Genomic DNA, 21,019 nt, shown 5'->3' with positions numbered 1-21,019 from the left:
GAAAGGAACACGACAGGGTTGCCCAATCTCTCCATTGCTTTTTATTTCGGTCCTGGAGGTTTTGTTAAATATGATTAGAAGGGACCAATTGGTTAAAGGTATACAAGTGGGAGCTAAACAGTACAAACTGAAAGCATTTGCAGATGACTTAGTATTGACTTTACAGGAGCCAGAATCAAGTACGAAAAGAGTATTAGAATTGATTCAAGAATTTGGCCAGGTAGCAGGTTTTAAGATGAATAAGATGAAAACTAAAGTTCTGGAGAAAAATCTGAATGTGATTGAGAGAGAGAAGTTTCAGAAGGAGACAGGTCTGACACTGGTTAAGAAAGTGAAATATTTAGGGGTCAACAACAACAACAACAAATTTATTAAATTTGTGAGGTCCATGCCTTTACACAAAATACCATAAAACATTATTAAAAGATAAACCAAAAAGATTATAAAAGTAAGCTAAAATTCATGCCATGCTGTCCCAGCAAGGAAACTACCCAATAAACCCCACCATTCAGGGAAGAAGATACAACAACAGGTTAGGAGAGCAATGGGAGGGACCTCACCGTTTCATCCAGGAACCATACCCTAGTTTTCATAGCCTTCACCACAAAGACCGCTACCACGTGAGAAATCCGTGGATCAGCGTCCACCAGTAAAAACTTTACTTGGTCCTCAGAGTTGACTATTGATTTAGGAATAGTTTGTAACATCGCATCCCTGAAGGCCGAATAGATGGGACAATACAACATGTAATGTATGAGATCCTCTTTGGTTCTCATATAACAAGGACATATCCGCTGCTCTACTGGGATTTTTGCATATCTGCCTGACAGATAGGCCGTAGGAATGGTTTGAAAACAGGCCATAGTAAAGGCTCTCCGAAGAGTGGGATTGGTGATATTCGCCAAGTAATTGGCGCAGATTTTGACTGCTTTCAGTCGGGGAAGCCAGTGGGAGGACCCTGGGATCTGTATTTTTGTGGTATCTAACAGAGCGTCTCTCTCCAGGATCCATTTCCGGACTTTGTCCGGGCTCCACCGTTTGAGGATATTAAACTCCGGTAGGGTGTATCTAACCAGGATCTCAGATAAGTTTTGGCGCCAAGTGGTGTTCTTTTGAAAAGATACAAAGGCTTGTTTGGCCAATAAGGTGTTTGAAGTGTTTGCAAGGTTGATGTAAAATCGTAGGAATCTTAAGTGGGCCCTGGCAGACACAGAGGGTAAACCAACCTCCACCCTCAAGAAGGCTGCTGGGGTTCCTTGAGGAAGGCCTAGAATCCTCTTGAGATAGTAGTTTTGCAAAATTTCAAGCCGTTCCAACAGCCTCTGGTTCCACCCCCAGAGTTCTATCCCATATAACATCTGGGGAATAGCTTTCCCAACAAAAGCTCTTAATGCCGGGATCACCAATTGTCCTCCCCTGGTATGGAAGAAACTAAGCAAAACACCAATTGTTCTTCGTGTTAGGATGGTTACAGCCTTAAAGTGGGCTAGCCAGCTAGATGTAGCCTGGAATGTAACACCCAGATATTTAAAAAAAGGGCACTGTTCAATCACATGTTCATCTAAAGACCATCTAAAGGTGTGGCGAGCTCTAGTAAACACCACAATTTTTGTTTTGTCATGGTTTATCTTTAGTGAATTATGGGAACAGTAGGCTGCGATCCCCTCCAGCATGCTGCGTAAGCCTCTTCGGGTGAGTGACATTAAAACCATGTCATCGGCATATAGCAGAATATTCAGGCGTTTACCTTCAAGGGCTGGAGCCGATGACTTGTACTTTGCCATGTACTGAACAATGTCGTTTATATAAAAGTTAAAAAGAAATGGGGCTAGCAGGCATCCCTGTTTGACCCCTTTCCCCAATGGCAGTGGGTCCGTAAGAGTTCCCGATGACCCAGTTCTGATTTTGACTGTAATGTCTGTATGTAACTCTCTGAGAATTTTTAAAAGTCGTCTGTCAATGTCCGTTTCATATAATTTTTTCCATAGTCTATCTCTACAGATTGAGTCGAAGGCAGATGTCAAGTCAACGAAGGCCACAAAGAGTCTGCTCTTATACGCTTTTGCATATTTAGCTACCAGGGTCTGTAGTACCATGCAGTGACCTATCGTATTGTGGCCCTTTCTAAATCCTGCCTGTTCCTGGTTGAACAGGTTAGAATGGTCCGCCCAATCTACCAGCTTGTTTAATAAGTACCGGGTATAAAGTTTGTATGCGATGTCCAGAAGGCTTATAGGGCGGTAGTTTGCTGGATCTTGAATGTCTCCCTTCTTATAGATAGGGACTACCACACTTAGTTTCCAGTTTGCTGGGATTTTACATGTGTTGTTTATTGCCGTAAAAAGTTTGGCCAAAAAGATGGCCCACCATTGGGCATTTGATTTAAAAACCTCAGGGGGGATCATGTCCTCACCAGGAGCTTTGCCATTTTTTAAAGTTTTAATTAGCTGTAGGCACTCTGATTCCGTAACAGGATCCCAACTAGCTAGATGCTCATTCTTCAATGGGAGGAACGGACTCAAATTAGCAGTATTTGAGAGTGTGTATAGCTTGAGAAAGTGTTGATACCACACGTCGGATGGAATACTGCTGTTTACAATTTTTCCTTTGGATGAGACTCCCTGTGCTACTATTGCCCAGAATTTTCTATCGTCTCGCGATTTAATCGCCTTATCAAGTGCCTCCCATTGTTCCTTCCTGTAAAGGGATTTCTTGAGTTTTAAGGTGTTTTTATAGTGAGAGCGCCATCTGTGGAAATTTACCATAGATGACAAAGTCCTCTCCTGTTTTACCTTATTTTGTTGTTTCCTAAGCAGGGATCTTAGCTTCCGGCAGTCTTTGTCAAACCAGACCCCCGATTTGTTATGTTGTTTGGGAGGCCTGGTGTTTATAAGAAATGGGAAAAGGGACTCTGAGACCCGCTGATATAGTGAAAAAGGATCAAAGTTAGGTAAAGGACACTGGTCTCTCAGAACCAATAAATCTGGAGAGTGCAGGTGTTGATTGATTTTAAGCTCCAGCTCGCTGTTCCATTTACGCCTGCGTGGGGCCGGTGCTTGAGGAGGGGCTGCACAATGTAGATGTTGTAATCCCCCTGATTCGAGGGGAGTTAGTGAGATTGCTCTAGGAAGATGGTCGCTCTCAGTTCTGTTAAAAGTGCTGAGACCCTGTGCCCTCTCCAAAATTGTTGGAGAGACCAGGATATGGTCAATCACACTTGCACCACGAGGGCCGATAAAAGAGAAGAAACCTCCTGACCTATCCATGTAAGTACCATGCAGGTTGTACAAATTATGTTTAAAAGCAATCTCCAGTAATGTAATACCTGCCTTATTCAAGACCTTTTCATCAGAACTCCAAGGGATAAACCAGTCTGCCTCTGGTAAAAACTGGGTTTTGGAGCCATACTGTCAGAGCTGCTTCCAGATCCTAGCTCACAGAGGATCACGCTAGCCAGCGATCATTAAATAAAAGTCTTTATTGAGTTACAGTTTCCATTCTCAAGCTGCTGCGTGCAACTCTACGTCTCATGGTTAGATCGGCGGAGCTCCATCTGAGTCTCCGCCCCTTGTACACCAACTTAATATCCTAGCCTTGCTCCACCTTTTCCGCCTGACTGTTCTTCTCTGGGTCCCTCTGCCCCCCGGGGTCTCTTCCTTCCGGGATTCCTCTGACGCTGACGCTGACCCCCCTGACTCTTCTCCCTCCTTTCGGCGGGCTTTAGGACCTGGCTCCCTTTCCGGGCTGCCTACTGCCCCACCTTCCTGTGCATTTGAACTTGGCACGCGCGCCCAACCTTCCACCTTCCGTCTGACCGTTTCTTCGCTCCCCGATGGAGGTGTGGCCACTCCTGACTCGTGCCCTCCCCCCTGTTGTGAGCTGCCAGCGCTTGATCCCTGGCGCCCTTCCTCTTCCCTGCTCTCTGGCGGTGACGCTGGTCCTGATTTCCAACTGCTCCCCTCTGAGTCCCCTCTGGCTCTATCTTCCTGGGGTGTCCCCCTAGGCTCCCCCCTTGCCCTGGCCACTGGTGCTCCTTTCTGTGAATCTTCTGATTCACTGGAAAGACTCGGAGATCTCGGGTCGTCGTCATCACTCATCTTTTCTTCTGCCTCCTCTCCCTCGCTCTCTGTTTCCTCCCTTGCCCTTGCCTCTGCTCCTGAACCCCTGACACATACGAATTGATGTCGCTGCCTATCCTGGCATTAAAGTCACCTGCCAGCAGGATGTTCCAGTCAGGAAATTCTATTTTGGCCTTCTCCAAGCATGACTCCAAATCTTCCCAGATTTGTACTGTCTGAGAGGAAGTACACACGGGGGGAATATAAACGTTGAAACATAGAAGATCTCCTCCTGTGTTATTGGAGATAAGTAAAATCTGAAAATTGTTGTTCTTCATCCACTGCAGTTGTCGCACCCTGTACCCTTGCTCTATAGGAATAAAAGTGACCAAACCGCCGCTAGGTCGGCCACGGTTATTTAGTTTTTTCGCAGGGGTAGCAAAAGCCGCATAACCCTGTAAGTAAGGGGGATGAGAGTCTAGGCACCAGGTCTCTTGTAGACAAATAATCTGGAATTTTGAGAGAAAATCCAGAAAATCAGCATCGCCCTGCTTAGACAGCCAGCCCGCCACATTCCACGATAATATGTGAAAATATGGTGGTGAGGGGAACAAAGGTAGACTTCTCCGTTTGTTCTTTAGGATGATGGAATGAATGTTTTTGTAGAGGTGGAGTGAGCTGTTGAGATCATTTGTGGTAGGTACTAACCTAGTGAGTTTTGTTTCCCTGGCGTGGTGTCCCCTCGCTGTATCTGTCTTTCAATCCTCCACCTGAATGCCATCTAAGGATCCTGAGGCATCCACAAAGATTGAACCGTTCCTACTCATCGGCATGGCAAGGTCTACCTGGTGTATTGTTGTTTGAGGTATTAAGGGTTGTGTGGGAGAACCCACTTCTTCGGGGGACAGGAACCGGCACTGCGTCCAGTCTTCGTTGGATAAGGGCTTTGTTGTGTTAGTAGCAAAATTAAATTCCAAAGGAGCAGAAAAACCTTGGCGGAGTAAGGATTTTTTAATGGTTTGTAACCTAGCTATTAACGCATCCTGGGACTGTTGAATCTGCTCAAGGGAGGCTAAAAAGAGCATCTCCTTTTCATTTAAGATATCTTTTTTGGGTTCATTGGAAGGGAGTAAAGTTTTTTGGAGCTTAGCCTTCTGTTTGGAAATTTTGACTGCCTCCGGTTGACCTTGTTTGCAGTTTTCAGAAGCCATTTCCAATTCTGTGCGCAGACTAGTAGGCTTGCGTGTTCCTAAGAGGGATGGTGGAACGCCGGACTCTTCAAAAAGGCGGGTCACCAACAGGCCAGCCCTCTGGAGCCTGTCCCTCTTGTCCAAGATTTGTTTAGTTACCGACCAGTCCTTAAAGGTCACCACAACTCTGTTTTGGGCCTTATCAAAAGGAAGAAATTTAACGCTGACAATATTTCCTGCTGGTATAAGGCCTCTGATGACTAAGTCAATTTTCTTAAGTAAATAAATTCTCTGTTGTGCAAGCGTGGAAAGGCCTCCATGCTTGAAGAGGGGTCAATATGACTGCTAAGAATGTGAATTTATTTAAGGATAACTATGAAAAATGTTGGACTGAAGTGAAAAAAGACTTAGAAATATGGTCAAATTTGAAGCTATCGTTGCTAGGCCGAATTGCTGTGATAAAAATGAATGTATTGCAAGATAAAGTTATATCAAGTACAATATATGAAATTGACGAATCAGGAAATAGAATGGAAGATCAAACAGATGAGACAAAGGACATTTGAATCAGCAAATAAGTGTGGGAAATTGTTGGCATGGCAAATGAAAAAAAGACAAAAGCTTAATACTATTACGAACTTGGTGGTAGAAGGAAAGAGTATACAGAACCCTGTGGAGATTAGAAAGTGTTTTCAGAAGTATTTTAAACAGTTATACATGCAGGAGACTCAGAAAGAAATGGACATTGATCGGTTTTTGAGAACAAATGGACTACAAAAAATCTCTCAAGAAAGTAAATTGATGTTAAATTCTATAATAACTGACCAAGAGGTGGAAGGAGCCATTCAGGATATGAAATTGGGCAAATCTCCAGGGCCAGATGGTTTGACTGCAAAATATTATAAATCTTTGAAAGAATGGTTAATGCAGCCTCTGAAAGAAGTTTGCAATGAAATACTACGGGGAGGAAAGGCACCCGAGTCATGGAAAGAAGCTTATATTACACTCATACCAAAAACAGAAGCGGAAAGGACACAGCTTAAGAACTACCATCCCATATCCTTACTTAATGTGGATTACAAAATTTTTGCAGAAATTATGGCTAAAAGATTAAAAAACGGACTGGTGAAAGAAATCCATAAAGACCAAGCGGGCTTTCTTCCGGGGAGGCATTTGTCAGATAATACGAGGAACATAATTAACATTTTAGAAAAATTACAAGTTAATATTAATACTAAAGCGGTTCTAATATTTGTGGATGCGGAGAAAGCCTTTGATAATATTTCTTGGAGTTTTATGAAGAAAAATTTACAGGGAATGGGGGTAGGCCAAAGTTTTGAAAACGGTATAGGTGCAATATATTCGGAACAAAAAGCTAAGTTGATCGTAAATAATGTAGTTACAGAAGAGTTTAAGATTGAGAAAGGAACAAGACAGGGTTGCCCAATCTCCCCATTGCTTTTTATATCGGTCCTGGAGGTCCTGCTTAATATGATCAGGAAAGACCAATTGGTTAAAGGTATACAACTCGGAGCTAAACAGTATAAACTGAAAGCTTTTGCTGATGATTTGGTTTTGACACTACAGGAGCCAGAATCCAGCACAAAAAGAGTATTGCAATTAATCCAAGAATTTGGTCAAGTAGCAGGATTTAAATTGAATAAGGCCAAAACTAAGGTGTTAGAGAAAAATCTTACATAGATTGAGAAAGAGAGGTTTCAGAAGGAGACAGGATTAACATTGGTCAAGAAAGTGAAATATCTAGGGGTTTACATGACTGCTAAAAATGTGGATTTATTTAAAGATAATTATGAAAAATGTTGGACAGAAGTGAAGAAGGATTTGGAAATATGGTCAAAATTGAAGTTATCATTGTTGGGCCGAATTGCTGCGATAAAGATGAATGTATTGCCTAGGATGCTGTTTTTGTTTCAAACATTGCAGATTTTGGACAAGATGGACTGTTTCAAGAAATGGCAGAGAGATATTTCGAGATTTGTCTGGCAGGGCAAGAAACCAAGAATAAAATTTAAGATTTTAACTGATGCTAAAGAAAGAGGTGGATTTGCCCTGCCAGACCTTAAACTTTATTATGAATCAGCCGCATTTTGCTGGCTGAAAGATTGGCTGCTTCTTGAAAACACGGACATTTTGGACTTAGAAGGTTTTGACAATGTCTTTGGATGGCATGCATATGACCTTAAACTTTATTATGAATCAGCCGCATTTTGCTGGCTGAAAGATTGGCTGCTTCTTGAAAACACGGACATTTTGGACTTAGAAGGTTTTGACAATGTCTTTGGATGGCATGCATATTTATGGTATGACAAGGTTAAAGCACATAAGGCCTTTAAGAACCATATTGTCAGGAAAGCATTGTTTAATGTCTGGGTGAGATATAAGGATTTGTTGGAAAGTAAAACACCAAGGTGGCTGTCACCAATGGAGGCTAAGGCTCTGAAAAAAACTAACATGGAGACAAATTGGCCAAAATATTGTGAAATTTTAGAACAAGATGGTGACAAACTAAAGCTGCAGAGTTTTGACAAATTAAAAACTAAGGTTCGAGACTGGCTTCATTACTATCAAATAAGGGAGGCATATAACCTAGATAAAAAGATTGGTTTCCAGGAGGAAAAATCAAAATTGGAAACAGAACTGTTAGATCCTAAAACTAAGAATTTATCAAGAATGTATAACTTGCTGTTGAAATGGAATACACAGGATGAAACGGTTAAATCTGTTATGATTAAATGGGCACAAGATTTTGGACATAATATTATGTTTGCTGACTGGGAACAGTTATGGACCACAGGTATGAAATTTACGGCTTGTAATGCCTTAAGAGAGAATATAATGAAAATGATTTACAGGTGGTACTTAACCCCATTCAAGCTAGCAAAAATCTATCATTTGCCAGACAGTAAATGTTGGAAATGTGAAGAGACAGAGGGTACATTTTTTCACCTTTGGTGGACATGCCCAAGGATTAAGGCTTTCTGGGAAATGATATATAATGAACTGAAAAAGGTATTTAAATATACCTTTCTGAAGAAACCAGAGGCCTTTCTATTGGGAATGGTCGGCCAAGTGGTGCGAAGGGAGGATAGTACTTTCTTTATGTATGCTACAACAGCAGCAAGAATACTCATCGGGAAGTACTGGAAGACACAAGAACTGCCCACCCGAGAAGAATGGCAGATGAAAGTGATGGACTATATGGAGCTGGCTGAGATGACCGGCAGAATTCGAGACCAGGGAGAAGGGTCGATGGAAGAAGATTGGAAAAAATTCAAAATATATCTTCAAAACTATTGTAATATAAAAGAATGTTAGAAGGAGGTTGGAAAAAGAATATTAGGTCGTTTCGGTAGATACGATATAATGGAATAAGCAAAGATGAGTTGATGAACTTGATGAAATAGAGGAGGTTTAATTATATTACTTTAATTCTAAAATACGTAAATGAAAACAATATTAGAGGGATTTGCTGGAAATACGATTTGAACTAGAATACAAAATTGGGAGGTGAGAGGAGGTCAATGGAAATAAGTAAAGGGAAAAGGATATGTAAAGGTTTAACCTGCTTTTGTTTTATTTTTAACTTAATACATTTTTATATTTTTTGTTAAGTTTTCTTTTTTATTCTATCTTATTGTTCTTTTTACTTGTTTATTTTTTGTTCTGTTATGGTCAAAATTTTCTTTGTACTCTGTATGGCTTTTCTTTTTTTCTGTGATTTTAAATTTGGAATAAATATTATTTAAAAAATAAAAATAAAAATGAATGTATTGCCAAGAATGTTATTTCTGTTTCAATCACTGCAAATTTTGGACAAAATGGACTGTTTCAAGAAGTGGCAGAGAGATATTTCCAGATTTGTCTGGCAGGGCAAGAAGCCTCGTATAAAATTTAAGATTTTAACTGATGCTAAAGAAAGAGGTGGATTTGCCCTGCCAGACTTAAAACTTTACTATGAATCAGCCGCTTTTTGCTGGCTGAGAGAATGGATGCTTCTTGAAAATACGGATGTCTTGGATTTGGAAGGTTTCAATAATGTATTTGGTTGGCATGCATATTTGTGGTATGATAAGGTCAAAGCACACAAAGCGTTTAAAAACCATATTGTAATAAAAGCACTGTTTAATGTCTGGATAAGATATAAGGATTTGTTAGAAAATAAAACCCCAAGATGGCTGTCACCTATGGAGGCAAAGGCCCAGAAAAAACTCAATATGGAGGCCAAATGGCCGAAGTATTGGGAAATTTTGGAACAAGAGGGTGACAGATTAAAATTACAGAGCTTTGAAAAATTAAAAAACAGAGTGCGAGATTGGCTCCATTATTATCAAATAATGGAGGCATATAATCAGGATAAAAAACTACGCTTTCAGGTGGAAAAATCAAAGCTGGAAATAGAATTATTAGACCCTAAAGTTTAAATATTTGTCAAGAATGTATAACTTGCTGTTGAAATGGAATACTCAGGATGAAATGGTGAAATCTGCTATGATTAAATGGGCACAGGATGTTGGACATAATATTATGATGGCTGACTGGGAACAGTTATGGACCACTGGCATGAAGTTTACGGCATGCAATGCCTTAAAAGATAATTTAATGAAAATGATTTACAGGTGGTACATAACACCAGTCAAGCTTGCAAAAATTTATCATTTGCCCGATAATAAATGTTGGAAATGTAATGAAACTGAAGGTACATTCTTTCACCTTTGGTGGACATGCCCAAAGATTAAGGCATTCTGGGAGATGATCTATAATGAAATGAAAAAGGTATTTAAATATACCTTTTTAAAGAAACCAGAGGCCTTTCTCCTGGGCATGGTGGGCCAATTGGTGCCAAAGAAGGACAGAGTTTTTTTTATGTACGCCACAACAGCAGCAAGAATACTTATCGCAAAGCATTGGAAGACACAAGATCTACCTACCAGGGAAGAATGGCAGATGAAGCTGATGGATTATATGGAATTGGCGGAAATGACTGGCAGAATCCGAGACCAGGGAGAAGAGTCGGTGGAAGAATATTGGAAAAAATTTAAAGTATATTTACAGAAATATTCTAAAATTAATGAATGTTAGAAGGATGCTGGAAAGAAGCTATATGACTTTAGTAGAAATATTATAAAGAATTAAGTATGAATAGATTGATATTGGGTAAAGGTGTAAATTTAAGGCTAAATTGCGTAAAGATAAATTATGGAACTAAATTTGAGAAAGAGGGAAAGGACTTGCTGGAATAATTAATTGAACTAGAATACAAAAAAGGAGGTGTGAGGAAGTCGAGGAAATAAGCAAATGAAAGATAAGGATATGAAAATACAGGGTCCTTTTTATTTTCGTTTGTTCTTTTTTTGGGTTTTTTAAATGCTTTTGTTTTCTTTTTTGTTTTTCCCCCCCTCTTTTTTTGTATTGTTGATGTTTTGTATTACTGTATTTATTTTTGTGTTTGAGGTTTTGTAATTGTTTATTTCTTGTATTTTTCTTTTGTTCCTCTTTTCTTTTCTTTGTAATGTTTAAACTTTAATAAATATCTTTTTTAAAAAAATTGTCATTAATGGGCCGGATTTCGGTGGTCAAGATGAATGTATTGCCAAAGATTATTTTTTCCCCCAAGCCCTCCCAATTATTGACAATGTGAAATGTTTTAAAGAATGGCAGAAAGCTTTATCTAGATTTATCTGGCAGGGGAAAAACCCCAGAATTAAATATAAATTACTAACAGATTCCAAAGAAAGAGGGGGATTTCCCTGCCAGATTTGAAGATCTATTTTGAAGAAGCAGCGCTTTGCTGGATTAAGGAATGGATACAACTAGAAGAAACTGATGTCTTAGACTTGGAGGGATTTGATAATGTGTTTGGATGGCATGCATATTTATGGTATATAAAGTAAAGGCCCATAATGCTTTTAAAAACCATGTAATTAGGAAACTCTATATAATGTTTGGATAAAATATAAAGATCTCTTAGAAAGGAAGACACCCAGATGGCTCTCACCAATGGAGGCAAAGGCCCAGAAAAAGTTAAATATGGAAACCAAATGGTTGAGATATTAAGACCTGCTACTGGAAGACAAAGAGGGTTATAAATTAAAACAATTTGATCAAATTAAAGATAAGATAAATTGGTTACATTATCACCAGATCAATGAATTGTATAAATTAGATAAGAAAAATGGTTTTGCTTCAGAAAAAACTAAATTGGAAACAGGAATTGTTGGACTCTAAAGTTAAAAATTTGTCCAAAATGTGTAATTTATTGTTGGAATGGCATACAAAGGATGAACAAGTTAAATCTGTGATGATAGACTGGGCAAGAGATGTGGGACACAACATAATGTTTGAAGACTGGGAAAGATTGTGGAAGAAAGGGGTCAGGTTCACTGCATGTACAGTGTTAAAGGAAAATATTATGAAAATGATGTATAGATGGTACTTAACCCCTGTAAAATTAGCAAAAATTTACCAGAACAGTGATAATTTATGTTGGAAATGTAAAGAAAAGGAGGGTACCTTTTATCATATGTGGTGGACCTGCCCCAAGGTGAAAGACTTCTGAGAGAAGATTTATAATGAACTGAAAAAATGTTGAAATATACATTTATTAAAAAACCAGAGACCTTTCTTCTTGGAATAACAGGTCTGGAATTGCCCAAGAAAGATGTTAAATTGTTTTTGTATGCTACATCTGCAGCAAGAATTTTGTTAGCTAAGAATTGGAAAACACAAGAAGTCCCAACAGTGGAGGAATGGCAGATGAAGATGATGGGTTTTTCGGAGCTAGCCAACCTGACTGGAAGAGTCCGTGACCAGAAGGAGGAGGAGTACCAGGAGGAGTCCAACTTGTACCTAAAACTCTGTACAAACCTGCACCAGAGAATTGTAGAGTTGGAAGGGATCCCTGAGTGTCATCAAGGGGCAATGCAGGAATCTCAACTAGACCATCCCTGACCGATGGCCACCCGTCTCCTGTTTTTCCCCCTCAGCCAGGACACACAACAACGGAGACTGGAGGTGGGGGGAAAGATAAATTTTGACAATGGGGCAGATTTGTCAGGCGCATGCAGGCCCAGCTTGAAGACTTTACACAGAAAGGAACCCCACCCGCATGTAACGTAACAGGCAGGGAGCCAGCTCAGATAGAGAGAAAGACATGGGAGGGGGGGACAAAAGAGTACCAAAGTCTGTCCATTTTTTCCTCTTTGCGATGGTGGCACTAGGGCTCTGGGATGCAGCCAGAGCTCTGGGACCACCCTCCCTAAAATATTTACTTGTCTTCAATGTATTGCTACCACCATTCTATAGTACTGATCCTTTTTAAATTAAACATTTTCTCTAAAATTAAAATGGCAGAAGTAATCAGTAGCATACATATCAAAGGAAAGGTGAGAGAATAGTTCCTAATTGATACAAGGGAGACACAGATACACAATCACACAGAAGTAAATAATCCAAGTGTGGCTTGATGTTATGTCATCGAGTTGTTAAGTGTTATGCTGTTAAGTGAAGCTAAATCCCCACTGACCCATGACAGAGGAAATGTGGCACATTCATTTTATGTTACACGGATAAGATTATTTTAGTACGGTAACCCCATCCTGAGAATGGAGGCTAGCACGTGAGCAATTTCTGCGAAGGTTGGTGATACATTTCATCCTCAAAATTACTGCAATGTTTTCTCCAGAAGACATTTTCTTTTCTTTTTTTAATGATATTTGTTAGGAATTTTAAAATTACAGAAAAGACAAAGAGAAAAAGAAGGGAAAAAAACAAAAGAAAAACAAGCCACAATCAAACAATACAAATTAATAAAAATCAAAATCAAAAAATAACAACAAAACACGTAACACAACACAATCAAAAAGCAAAAATAAACCACAAAAATTTAAAAACAAATCCAATATTCCCAAATCCTTAACTGTCATTACCTTATTTCATTGACCTCCTCACTCCTCCCTTTTTCTAGTTGTATTCTAGTTGTATTCTAGTTGTATTCTAGTTGTTAATTATCACAGCAAATCCTTTCCCTTTTTTCATAGTATTCTGTCATTAAATTACCTTAATCTATTTTAACCTTATCTTACTATAAAAGACCCTAAAACTTAAATCTTATTTATACCAATTTCTCATAACCATAACATATTCTTACATAATTCTTTTAACATTTCTGCTAAAGCCAAATAATTTCCTTCCAACATTTTTCTAACATTCATCAATTTTATAAAACAATCCTAATAATTTTTTTTTTAAAAAAAACTTTCTTCCAATCTTCATCCAATCTCTTCCTCCTGGTCCCGGGTTTTGTCAGTCCTTTCTATCCCATCAATCTAGCTCATTAACCTGGTAATCTTATGTCCGAGGCCCTTAAGTCTCTTCTATGTCCCTTCCGCAGCTCTTCTTCATATTTATACCTGTACTTTACTTTATCTCCTGCTCCTTTTACTCATGGAAACTCCAGCTTGACAATATTTTTGTCCCTTCTCGACAAATCAGCCCCTTTTCCATATTCCATACTAAACTCCATGTGGTATTTAAAAACATAGTTCAAAGTCCCTCCAGAATTAAGAACCACCACAACCCCAAACATCTCACGGCCCATTGCCAGACTTGAAGAGTCAAAACATCCCTGCATAGGGGGGTCCATCCAACCCCCCATTTCCAAACCAAACAAAACTGTATCTCTCCAAATCTGGCTTTTTCCTAGTTCATTTGTCAAATCCAACAACTCATGTTCCTGCTGGGCCACAGCTCCCTCCATCTCTGCCACCCGAGGTCCAGCAACATCCTCTTCCCTCATCTGATCTGTCAGAGCACACTCCTGAGTTGATTCCTGGGTGGATTCTATATAATTACCCACAACCTGTCCAAAATTTCTGATCGCAACAGTCATCAAGTCCGTCTTCTCATGTAACTGTTCCAATAGGGCACTTGTCTTGCAGAAAGCACGCACCAGAGCTTCTGAATACATTGTTATGAAGGTCAGAAGTCTGTTCCCACGATCTTAAACTGTTGCAGCTGCAGAGCTCCCTGGTTCAGATTTAGTAACAGTTTCACAGGCTCCCTCTAGGGGAAGAACTTCTATTTGTATCCATCTCTTTTCTTTTTTCCCCTTTTCTTTTAAAGGCAGATCTAACAACAAAGTTTCCTTTTTCAGATATTTTGTCAATATTTGTTCCTTTAAAATGCGAAGGAGAGCAATGGAATCACTATGTTTCTCTTCCTTTAACTGTCTGTCAAAGACGTTTGTCTATAGTCAATGAGCTTCCCAAAAACGTCAGTCTTGACACCCCGCTCCCAGGTTCAAGACGGTGGAAAATTACTTTTCTTTACACTCTCTTCTGCAGGTTTAAACAGTCCGGAAAAAATCCCCCCTCTTCTCCTGCTTCCGAGGGGGGTTCAACAATTTTAGATGATGAAAGTTAATCCTTTACAGACAATTTTCTGAACTCTAGTTTGCCATGTCTTTGCTTTAATCTATCTACAAGAAACGGAAGGCTGACTTCCTGTTTAGACCTTCCCGTTTCAGTGCCAAATTAAGAGGAATTTCTTGATCCAATTTTCCTTTCTACTCACAGGTCGTTGTTTAAAGTCCAATTGTCCGAAATTAAGCTACTCACGGGTAGTTGTTTTAATAGCCAAATTGTCCCAGGAAAAAGGCAGCGCTCTCCGGCAACGGCTATGCGGCTTCGCTCCACGGAAGAAGCAGTTGACTCTCAACACCGCGCCACTTGCCCCTCTTTGCTCCCAGAAGACATTTTCTCTGTATCACTGAAAGCGCTGCAGACACACACACACATTTCTTCTGCACAATTTGAATTACTTGGAGGCCACTCTGAGAATCTGTATACAGTGGTACCTCGGGTTAAGTACTTAATTCGTTCCAGAGGTCCATTCTTAACCTGAAACTGTTCTTAACCTGAAGCACCACTTTAGCTAATGGGGCCTCCCACTGCCGCTGCGCCCCCGGAGCACGATTTCTGTTCTCAACCTGAAGCAAAGTTCTTAACCTGAGGTACTATTTCTGGGTTAGCGGAGTCTGTAACCTGATGCGTATGTAACCTGAAGCGTCTGTAACCCGAGGTACCACTGTAAATACTTGGTCATTAAAAATAACATAAAACAAATGCCAACACACAATGAAAACTCTGCACAAAAGCATGGTTTTATAAGCTTTGTCACCAGCCTTGGGGAGAGGGGTGGGAATGTGGTTTGCTGTACTTAGCCTTGAGATGGGAGACTGAAAGGGCTTAAAAAATAAAAAATAAAAGTCTTGTGTCTAGGAATATTTTTCTGCAAAAGCATCAGACTGGTTGTCAAAAGTGTGAACTTCATTAATAGACCCTATTTAAAGGAATTGGTCAGTTAGCCACAGAATTGCTTTGCTGATTTTTCTCATCTTCTTTTAATTACTGGCACACAACTGCTTTGGGGGTTGGAAGTGTGGTCAAGCACATGGCGTTCTGGAACTATTATTCAAGCTCTTTTGAGTGTATGTCAGCAAAAGCAATAAATGCAGTAATATTAGCAAAGCTTTCAAACCCTAGAGCTGAGAAGGCAGGTCTGAAAAAAATCACTGAGGGCCACGTGTGTAGAAGCAAGCCACGTGGGCTAACTATGAACTAAGCATATTGCATTGATCAGATGCATCACTCAAAATAACTTCCCATCCTCCTCCGTTGTTTGCTCGCCTGACTGCATCCTACTCATGCAAGGGAGACTGGCGGGGGGAGGAGGATCCTACCTTCCTGCCGGGGAGGCTGGGGGCAAAGAGGAGGCCAACCGGCCCAGTGCGCAGGGCGCTGCTGAGCTGCTCCCCCGGCGCCACACGCGGGCAAAACGGGGCAGCAGCGCCGCCACTGTCCCACGTGCTCCGCTTGTCGGAGGAGGACGGGGGCCCAAAGCGGGACAGGCAGCGGCCTTGGCAGGCTTCCCCAACAGCCCAGAAAGTCGGCCTAGGGGAAGAAATTGAGTTGAAGCCAAGTGGATCCGGCCTTGCCTTGCCCTAGCCCCGCCCCCTGCCCACAAGCGAATCTACTCGGCCTCGTCTCATTTTCTTCGCCTCGGCCGGGAAGCCCAGCGCCGGGTCCCAAACCACCTTGGAGGGTAGGTAGGGCGGTAATGGTTCTTGATCATTTTTCCCGGGCCGGCCCGCCCCCCCCCCCGTTTGAGGTCAGTTCTGATTTAAACTTCAGGGGCCATAAAAAGAGGGAGAGCCCCAGGGGCCTTGAAGGTCTCTAATCACTTCTACCACTTCAGGCTACCTTATTCTGCTATGCAGGTAAACCAGGCCTCCCTTACCAGGTAGGAAACTTGCATAATGATCACAGTTCGGGTGGCTATGTATATCCTCCCCTCTACTTAAAGTGTTGCCTGGTCTAAGTTCAGTTTAGAGATAAACAACCCTAAGAAGCAAGAACTGAAGAGATCTTGAAGTTGCCCATCAGGACCTGGCGTCTGCTGAGCACGAGTCACTTGATGTATTCCACACTGTGGCAATATGTTTTTCTATTTAAATAATAGTAATTTAAATTAAATGTACATTAATTAAATTAAATTTGTTTTCTTGTAATTATACGAGTAATTTCATAACAATTATATCTAAATTTGCATATATACAAATAAACTGCCATATGCAAATTTTATGCAGACTGCATAACATTTTAAAAAAATTCCTTTAGGGATGCATGGTGGGGTGCTTTTATTTTTGGAACAGGGCAGTGAAGCAGAAGGTCCCTCTCAGAACCTGGCCTAGGTCTCCAAATATGTATGTATGAAGTAATAGGCTATAAAGTCTCATTACATAATTACCATTTGTTTCACAGTTCATGCTCTAACCTGCATCCTGCCCTTCTGGAAGTCTGCTTAGGTCCCCCCCCCCCCCCCAAATTGCACCAGGCAACTTCAAACCTGCTCAGGTTATCAAGTGGGGATTGCATCAGTCTGGTGAATCATGCACCTGTTGGTTAATGTGCTCAGGACGTCCAAGCTGTCTTGGAGTATAGGCTTTAGAGTAGGAAGTGTGGAACCAGGGGCCCAGAGGCCAAATCCAGTTCTCTTTATCCTGCTTTCAAGACTTTCCTCAGGCCAAGCGCACACACACACACACACACACACACACCTCTTTAGCATAGCTCATCATTAATGCCTGTTTGTGCATGCTTTCTCCCTAATAGATGCACTTTTGCATAGGTTTACTGGCTGGAGTATAGCATTGTGAAATTTGGGGAAATATCCATGGCCTGTCTCTTTTTAGAAATAAGCCACTCATCTTGAGACATACAGTACATGGCACAAGCAGGAAAAAAAGGGTCACTCACAATCACAGGAAATGTTGCATTTGTTCTGTGAGGGCCGCCTCTCATTAAAGCACCATTCCTGGCCGCTCAGATGGAATAGCCCGTAGTGTGGGACACCCTCTTCTGTCTCATAGTATTCAGTGTTGTAATTAGCTGGGAATCCAGCCATACAGACATCTGGTAGGGAAGCAAAGTATAAAAACCAGGGACTCAGAGTGTCCTTTCTTTCCTAAAATCAGTTCCCAAACACAGAAACAGAAAAGCATTTTTAAAACTTCTCCAAAAATCCTGCTGTTTAAACACTTTCAAAACATTGACATAAACTTTCTTGGTTTTGACATTCTGAGTTTTGAAATGCTGTTGTTTCTATTTCAGTATTCTTAAAATAGCAATGTTTCTAACAGCTTTTAACATTTTCCTAAAACATTATGAATTATCCAGTGCTACCTTTAATCTTGGGGACGCGGGTGGCGCTGTGGGTTAAACCACAGAGCCTACGACTTGCCAATCATAAGGTCGGCGGTTTGAATCCCTGAGACGGGGTGAGCTCCCGTTGCTCGGTCCCTGCTCCTGCCAACCTAGCAGTTCAAAAGCACGTCAAAGTGCAAGTAGATAAATAGGTATCGCTCCGGCAGGAAGGTAAAAGGCGTTTCCGTGCGCTGCTCTGGTTTGCCAGAAGCGGCTTAGTCATGCTGGCCACATGACCTGGAAGCTGTACACCGGCTGCCTTGGCCAATAAAGCAAGATGAGCGTCGCAACCCCAGAGTCGGTCACGATTGGACCTAACGGTCAGGGGTCCCTTTACCTTTACCTTTACCTTTAATCTTGCAACTGATGAAGTTCATAAAAATTTATTATATCATAAATGTGTCAGCCTTTAAGGTGCCACAAGACTCTTTATTTTCAATCTTGCCTGCTCTGTCAGTTCTCATTTTTCAGATATGCCACATTATTTTAAAATGGTCAAAGATAATAACAATAATACTGTAAACAAAAAACCCAAACAAATCCATATAAATTGCTACACATGTCATCTAGAAATGAGAAACCAAAGGGAGGTTGGGATCCACAACAAATTGGGTGTACATTTATCCTAACAGAGCAGCTGGACATTGTACGTCCAACAAACAAGACTCACATTGTTTTACGTCAATACCGCGAAAGCCATCCAGCCCCAGATCTCTCAGCTTGTAAAACAATTCACAATCCTCAAACTTCCTTGTCTCATTTGCTACCATGAACAGGCAGAATGACAGAAGGTGAAGTGTCTTCATTGCTGCACGTCTCTCAAGTCCAGAGCCTCAGCTTTTTATGGCCCCTGCCTTTGGACTGTAGGCTGCCCAATCCATGTTAAATTGCATCATGAGTTGGTTCCTGTTAGTCCTACTTCAAGTAGCTCTTTTGAAATCATTACTTTCAGTGGCCCCCTCACAGATGTTTGTGATTCTTTTCTTTTTTTCTTTTTAATATGAGCAAATTAAAAAAAAATCTCAAAGTATGTCCAAATGAGCCAACCCTTCTCTGGCATCTGATACCTTGTGGTCACATCCCTGGAACTAGAGACAAAGCATGTTTCTCATTTACAGTCAAAATAAATTAAAACAATTATTTAAAAAGATGGTTAAAAAGACTCTTCTTAAAAACCTAAAAATTCCCTTAAAAGAATCAAGTCTTCAAAAAAGTTATATGATCTAAGAAAGTTTAAAAGAATCCTTCCAAAAGAATTTAAAAATTATAATGTAGCACCTTAGAGACCAACTGAGTAGTTTTGGTGTGCATGCACACTTCTTCAGAAACACTGAAACAGAAGTCACCAGACCCTTCTTTAGGTATACCCAGAACAAACTTAGTTGGTCTCTAAGGTGCTACTGGACATTAGTTAGAGAAATCAGTAGTTAGAGAAATAAAAGAAGCAAATCCTCTTTGCCAAAACAGCCCCTATTGGAATCAATGATTCATTCATTCACTTATTCAAGTTATATCCCACTTTGCCAACTCTATAGGGAGAGATTGACTATGTCATTAAGTTATTATTAATTGAGATTAGGAATACACTAGGGATTAGGGGAGAAATTTAGTTCAGTTCACATTTAAAGGCAAACCTACAAAATCTGCAGTTGCTGAAACAATACAGAAACTGAAACATCCATCCTTCAAAATTCGTCCTTCTCTGAATTGCAGCTTCCCAGCCAAAGAATGGGCACCAAAATTCATATACCAAGGTAAGGTGTGTCTAGAAATGCATAAATTAGTGTTTTTTTTAAAGCATCATGTTAGGGCCAGTGTGGTGTAGTGGTTAAGAGCGGTAGTCTCGTAATCTGGGGAACCGGGTTCGCGTCTCCGCTCCTCCACATGCAGCTGCTGGGTGACCCTGGGCCAGTCACACTTCTTTGAAGTCTCTCAGCCCCACTCACCTCACAGAGTGTTTGTTGTGGGGGAGGAAGGGAAAGGAGAATGTTAGCCGCTTTGAGACTCCTTAAAGGGAGTGAAAGGCGGGATATCAAATCCAAACTCTTCTTCTTCTTCTTCTCTAGGGGAAATTGGTTTGCAAAAATGTGTATATTATCATGAGGGCTGTTTTTAATGGCAAACTAATATGGAAATGTGGAGAACTGAACCCAAGCTTGGAAAAATGACAAAAAGAGAGAAACCAAAACAGACAGATCCACCCATCCTTAGAACACACACACACACACACACACACACACACACACAGAGAGAGAGAGAGAGCGAGCAAGAGAGATCTCAAGAACAGGTAGTTTCCAGCAACCTTAGCAGCCTTTGAAATTATCAGGAGCAAAATTGGTTTTGTTTTGTTTTAAAAAGAAACAGAACATAGGTTAGGAGTCTATGGTAAGCTGTCAAGTTTTGTAATTTGGAAGACTGTAGTTTTTTGAGAGGTTTCTTCAGTAGACTTTCCGAAGGGGTTTCGTCATTGTGCTATTTCGGGTAATAATTTTGGGCTCGCTCTCGCTCTCCCCACTCCATGTCGTCTGACTTCATCTATTTAAAAATAACAAGCTGGTGCTGTCATATTCTCTTATCAGCATACTTTCACCATTTATCTGAGTATTCCGTGGGATGACCCACAGGTTGTTCTCATTAGAGGAGGCCTTTCATCTTTTTTCAGAATCTTCAAATCAAGATCAGTTAAACTGAAGTATTTAATCTAGAGCCGTCTGCATTATTTGGGAGGAGATGCCACTTTATGTTCTGTCTGACTAGTGTTAAGAGCAGCATAATTTGTGCAGAGACTCAAAGAGATAGACAGGATGTGCTGCCAATCAGATGGAATACTGTTGTGGTTCCTGGGTTTGAAATGATCACTTAAAAGTCACATCGTGGACTTTTGGCATGACTGCTTCTCTACAGGAGCTTTGGCGAGAAAAACTCTAATGTTTAAAGTAAAAAAACCCCAATTATGTTAATATGAACCACTATGACTGAGATATGTTAA

The 21,019-nt window shown here is 40.7% G+C and overlaps 1 protein-coding gene across 4 annotated transcripts in view; it reads right to left on the bottom strand.

Annotated features, from left to right (window-relative positions):
- The window catches only part of LOC308466641 (uncharacterized protein), a 103,692-nt gene that overhangs the window by 30,857 nt on the left and 51,816 nt on the right, over positions 1 to 21,019 (bottom strand). The window contains exons 2-3 of one of the 4 annotated variants that reach the window (XM_080987561.1): positions 18,701 to 19,118; positions 17,584 to 17,739 (exon numbers count right to left, since the gene is read on the bottom strand). In XM_080987561.1, the coding sequence (XP_080843687.1) occupies positions 17,584 to 17,739; positions 18,701 to 18,836 (292 nt within the window). In that variant the 5' untranslated portion in view covers positions 18,837 to 19,118. Of the gene's footprint in view, positions 1 to 17,583; positions 17,792 to 18,700; positions 19,654 to 21,019 lie in introns of those variants that run through there. The other 3 variants (XM_080987560.1, XM_080987562.1, XM_080987563.1) reach the window with 3 other exon arrangements.

The sequence above is a fragment of the Podarcis pityusensis genome, assembly GCF_964106645.2.
Source record: "Podarcis pityusensis genome assembly, chromosome: 17".
In the NCBI taxonomy this organism is placed as follows: domain Eukaryota; kingdom Metazoa; phylum Chordata; class Lepidosauria; order Squamata; family Lacertidae; genus Podarcis; species Podarcis pityusensis.
Note: the sequence above shows the minus strand (reverse complement) of the source record. Positions and strands in the feature narration are given on the sequence as shown.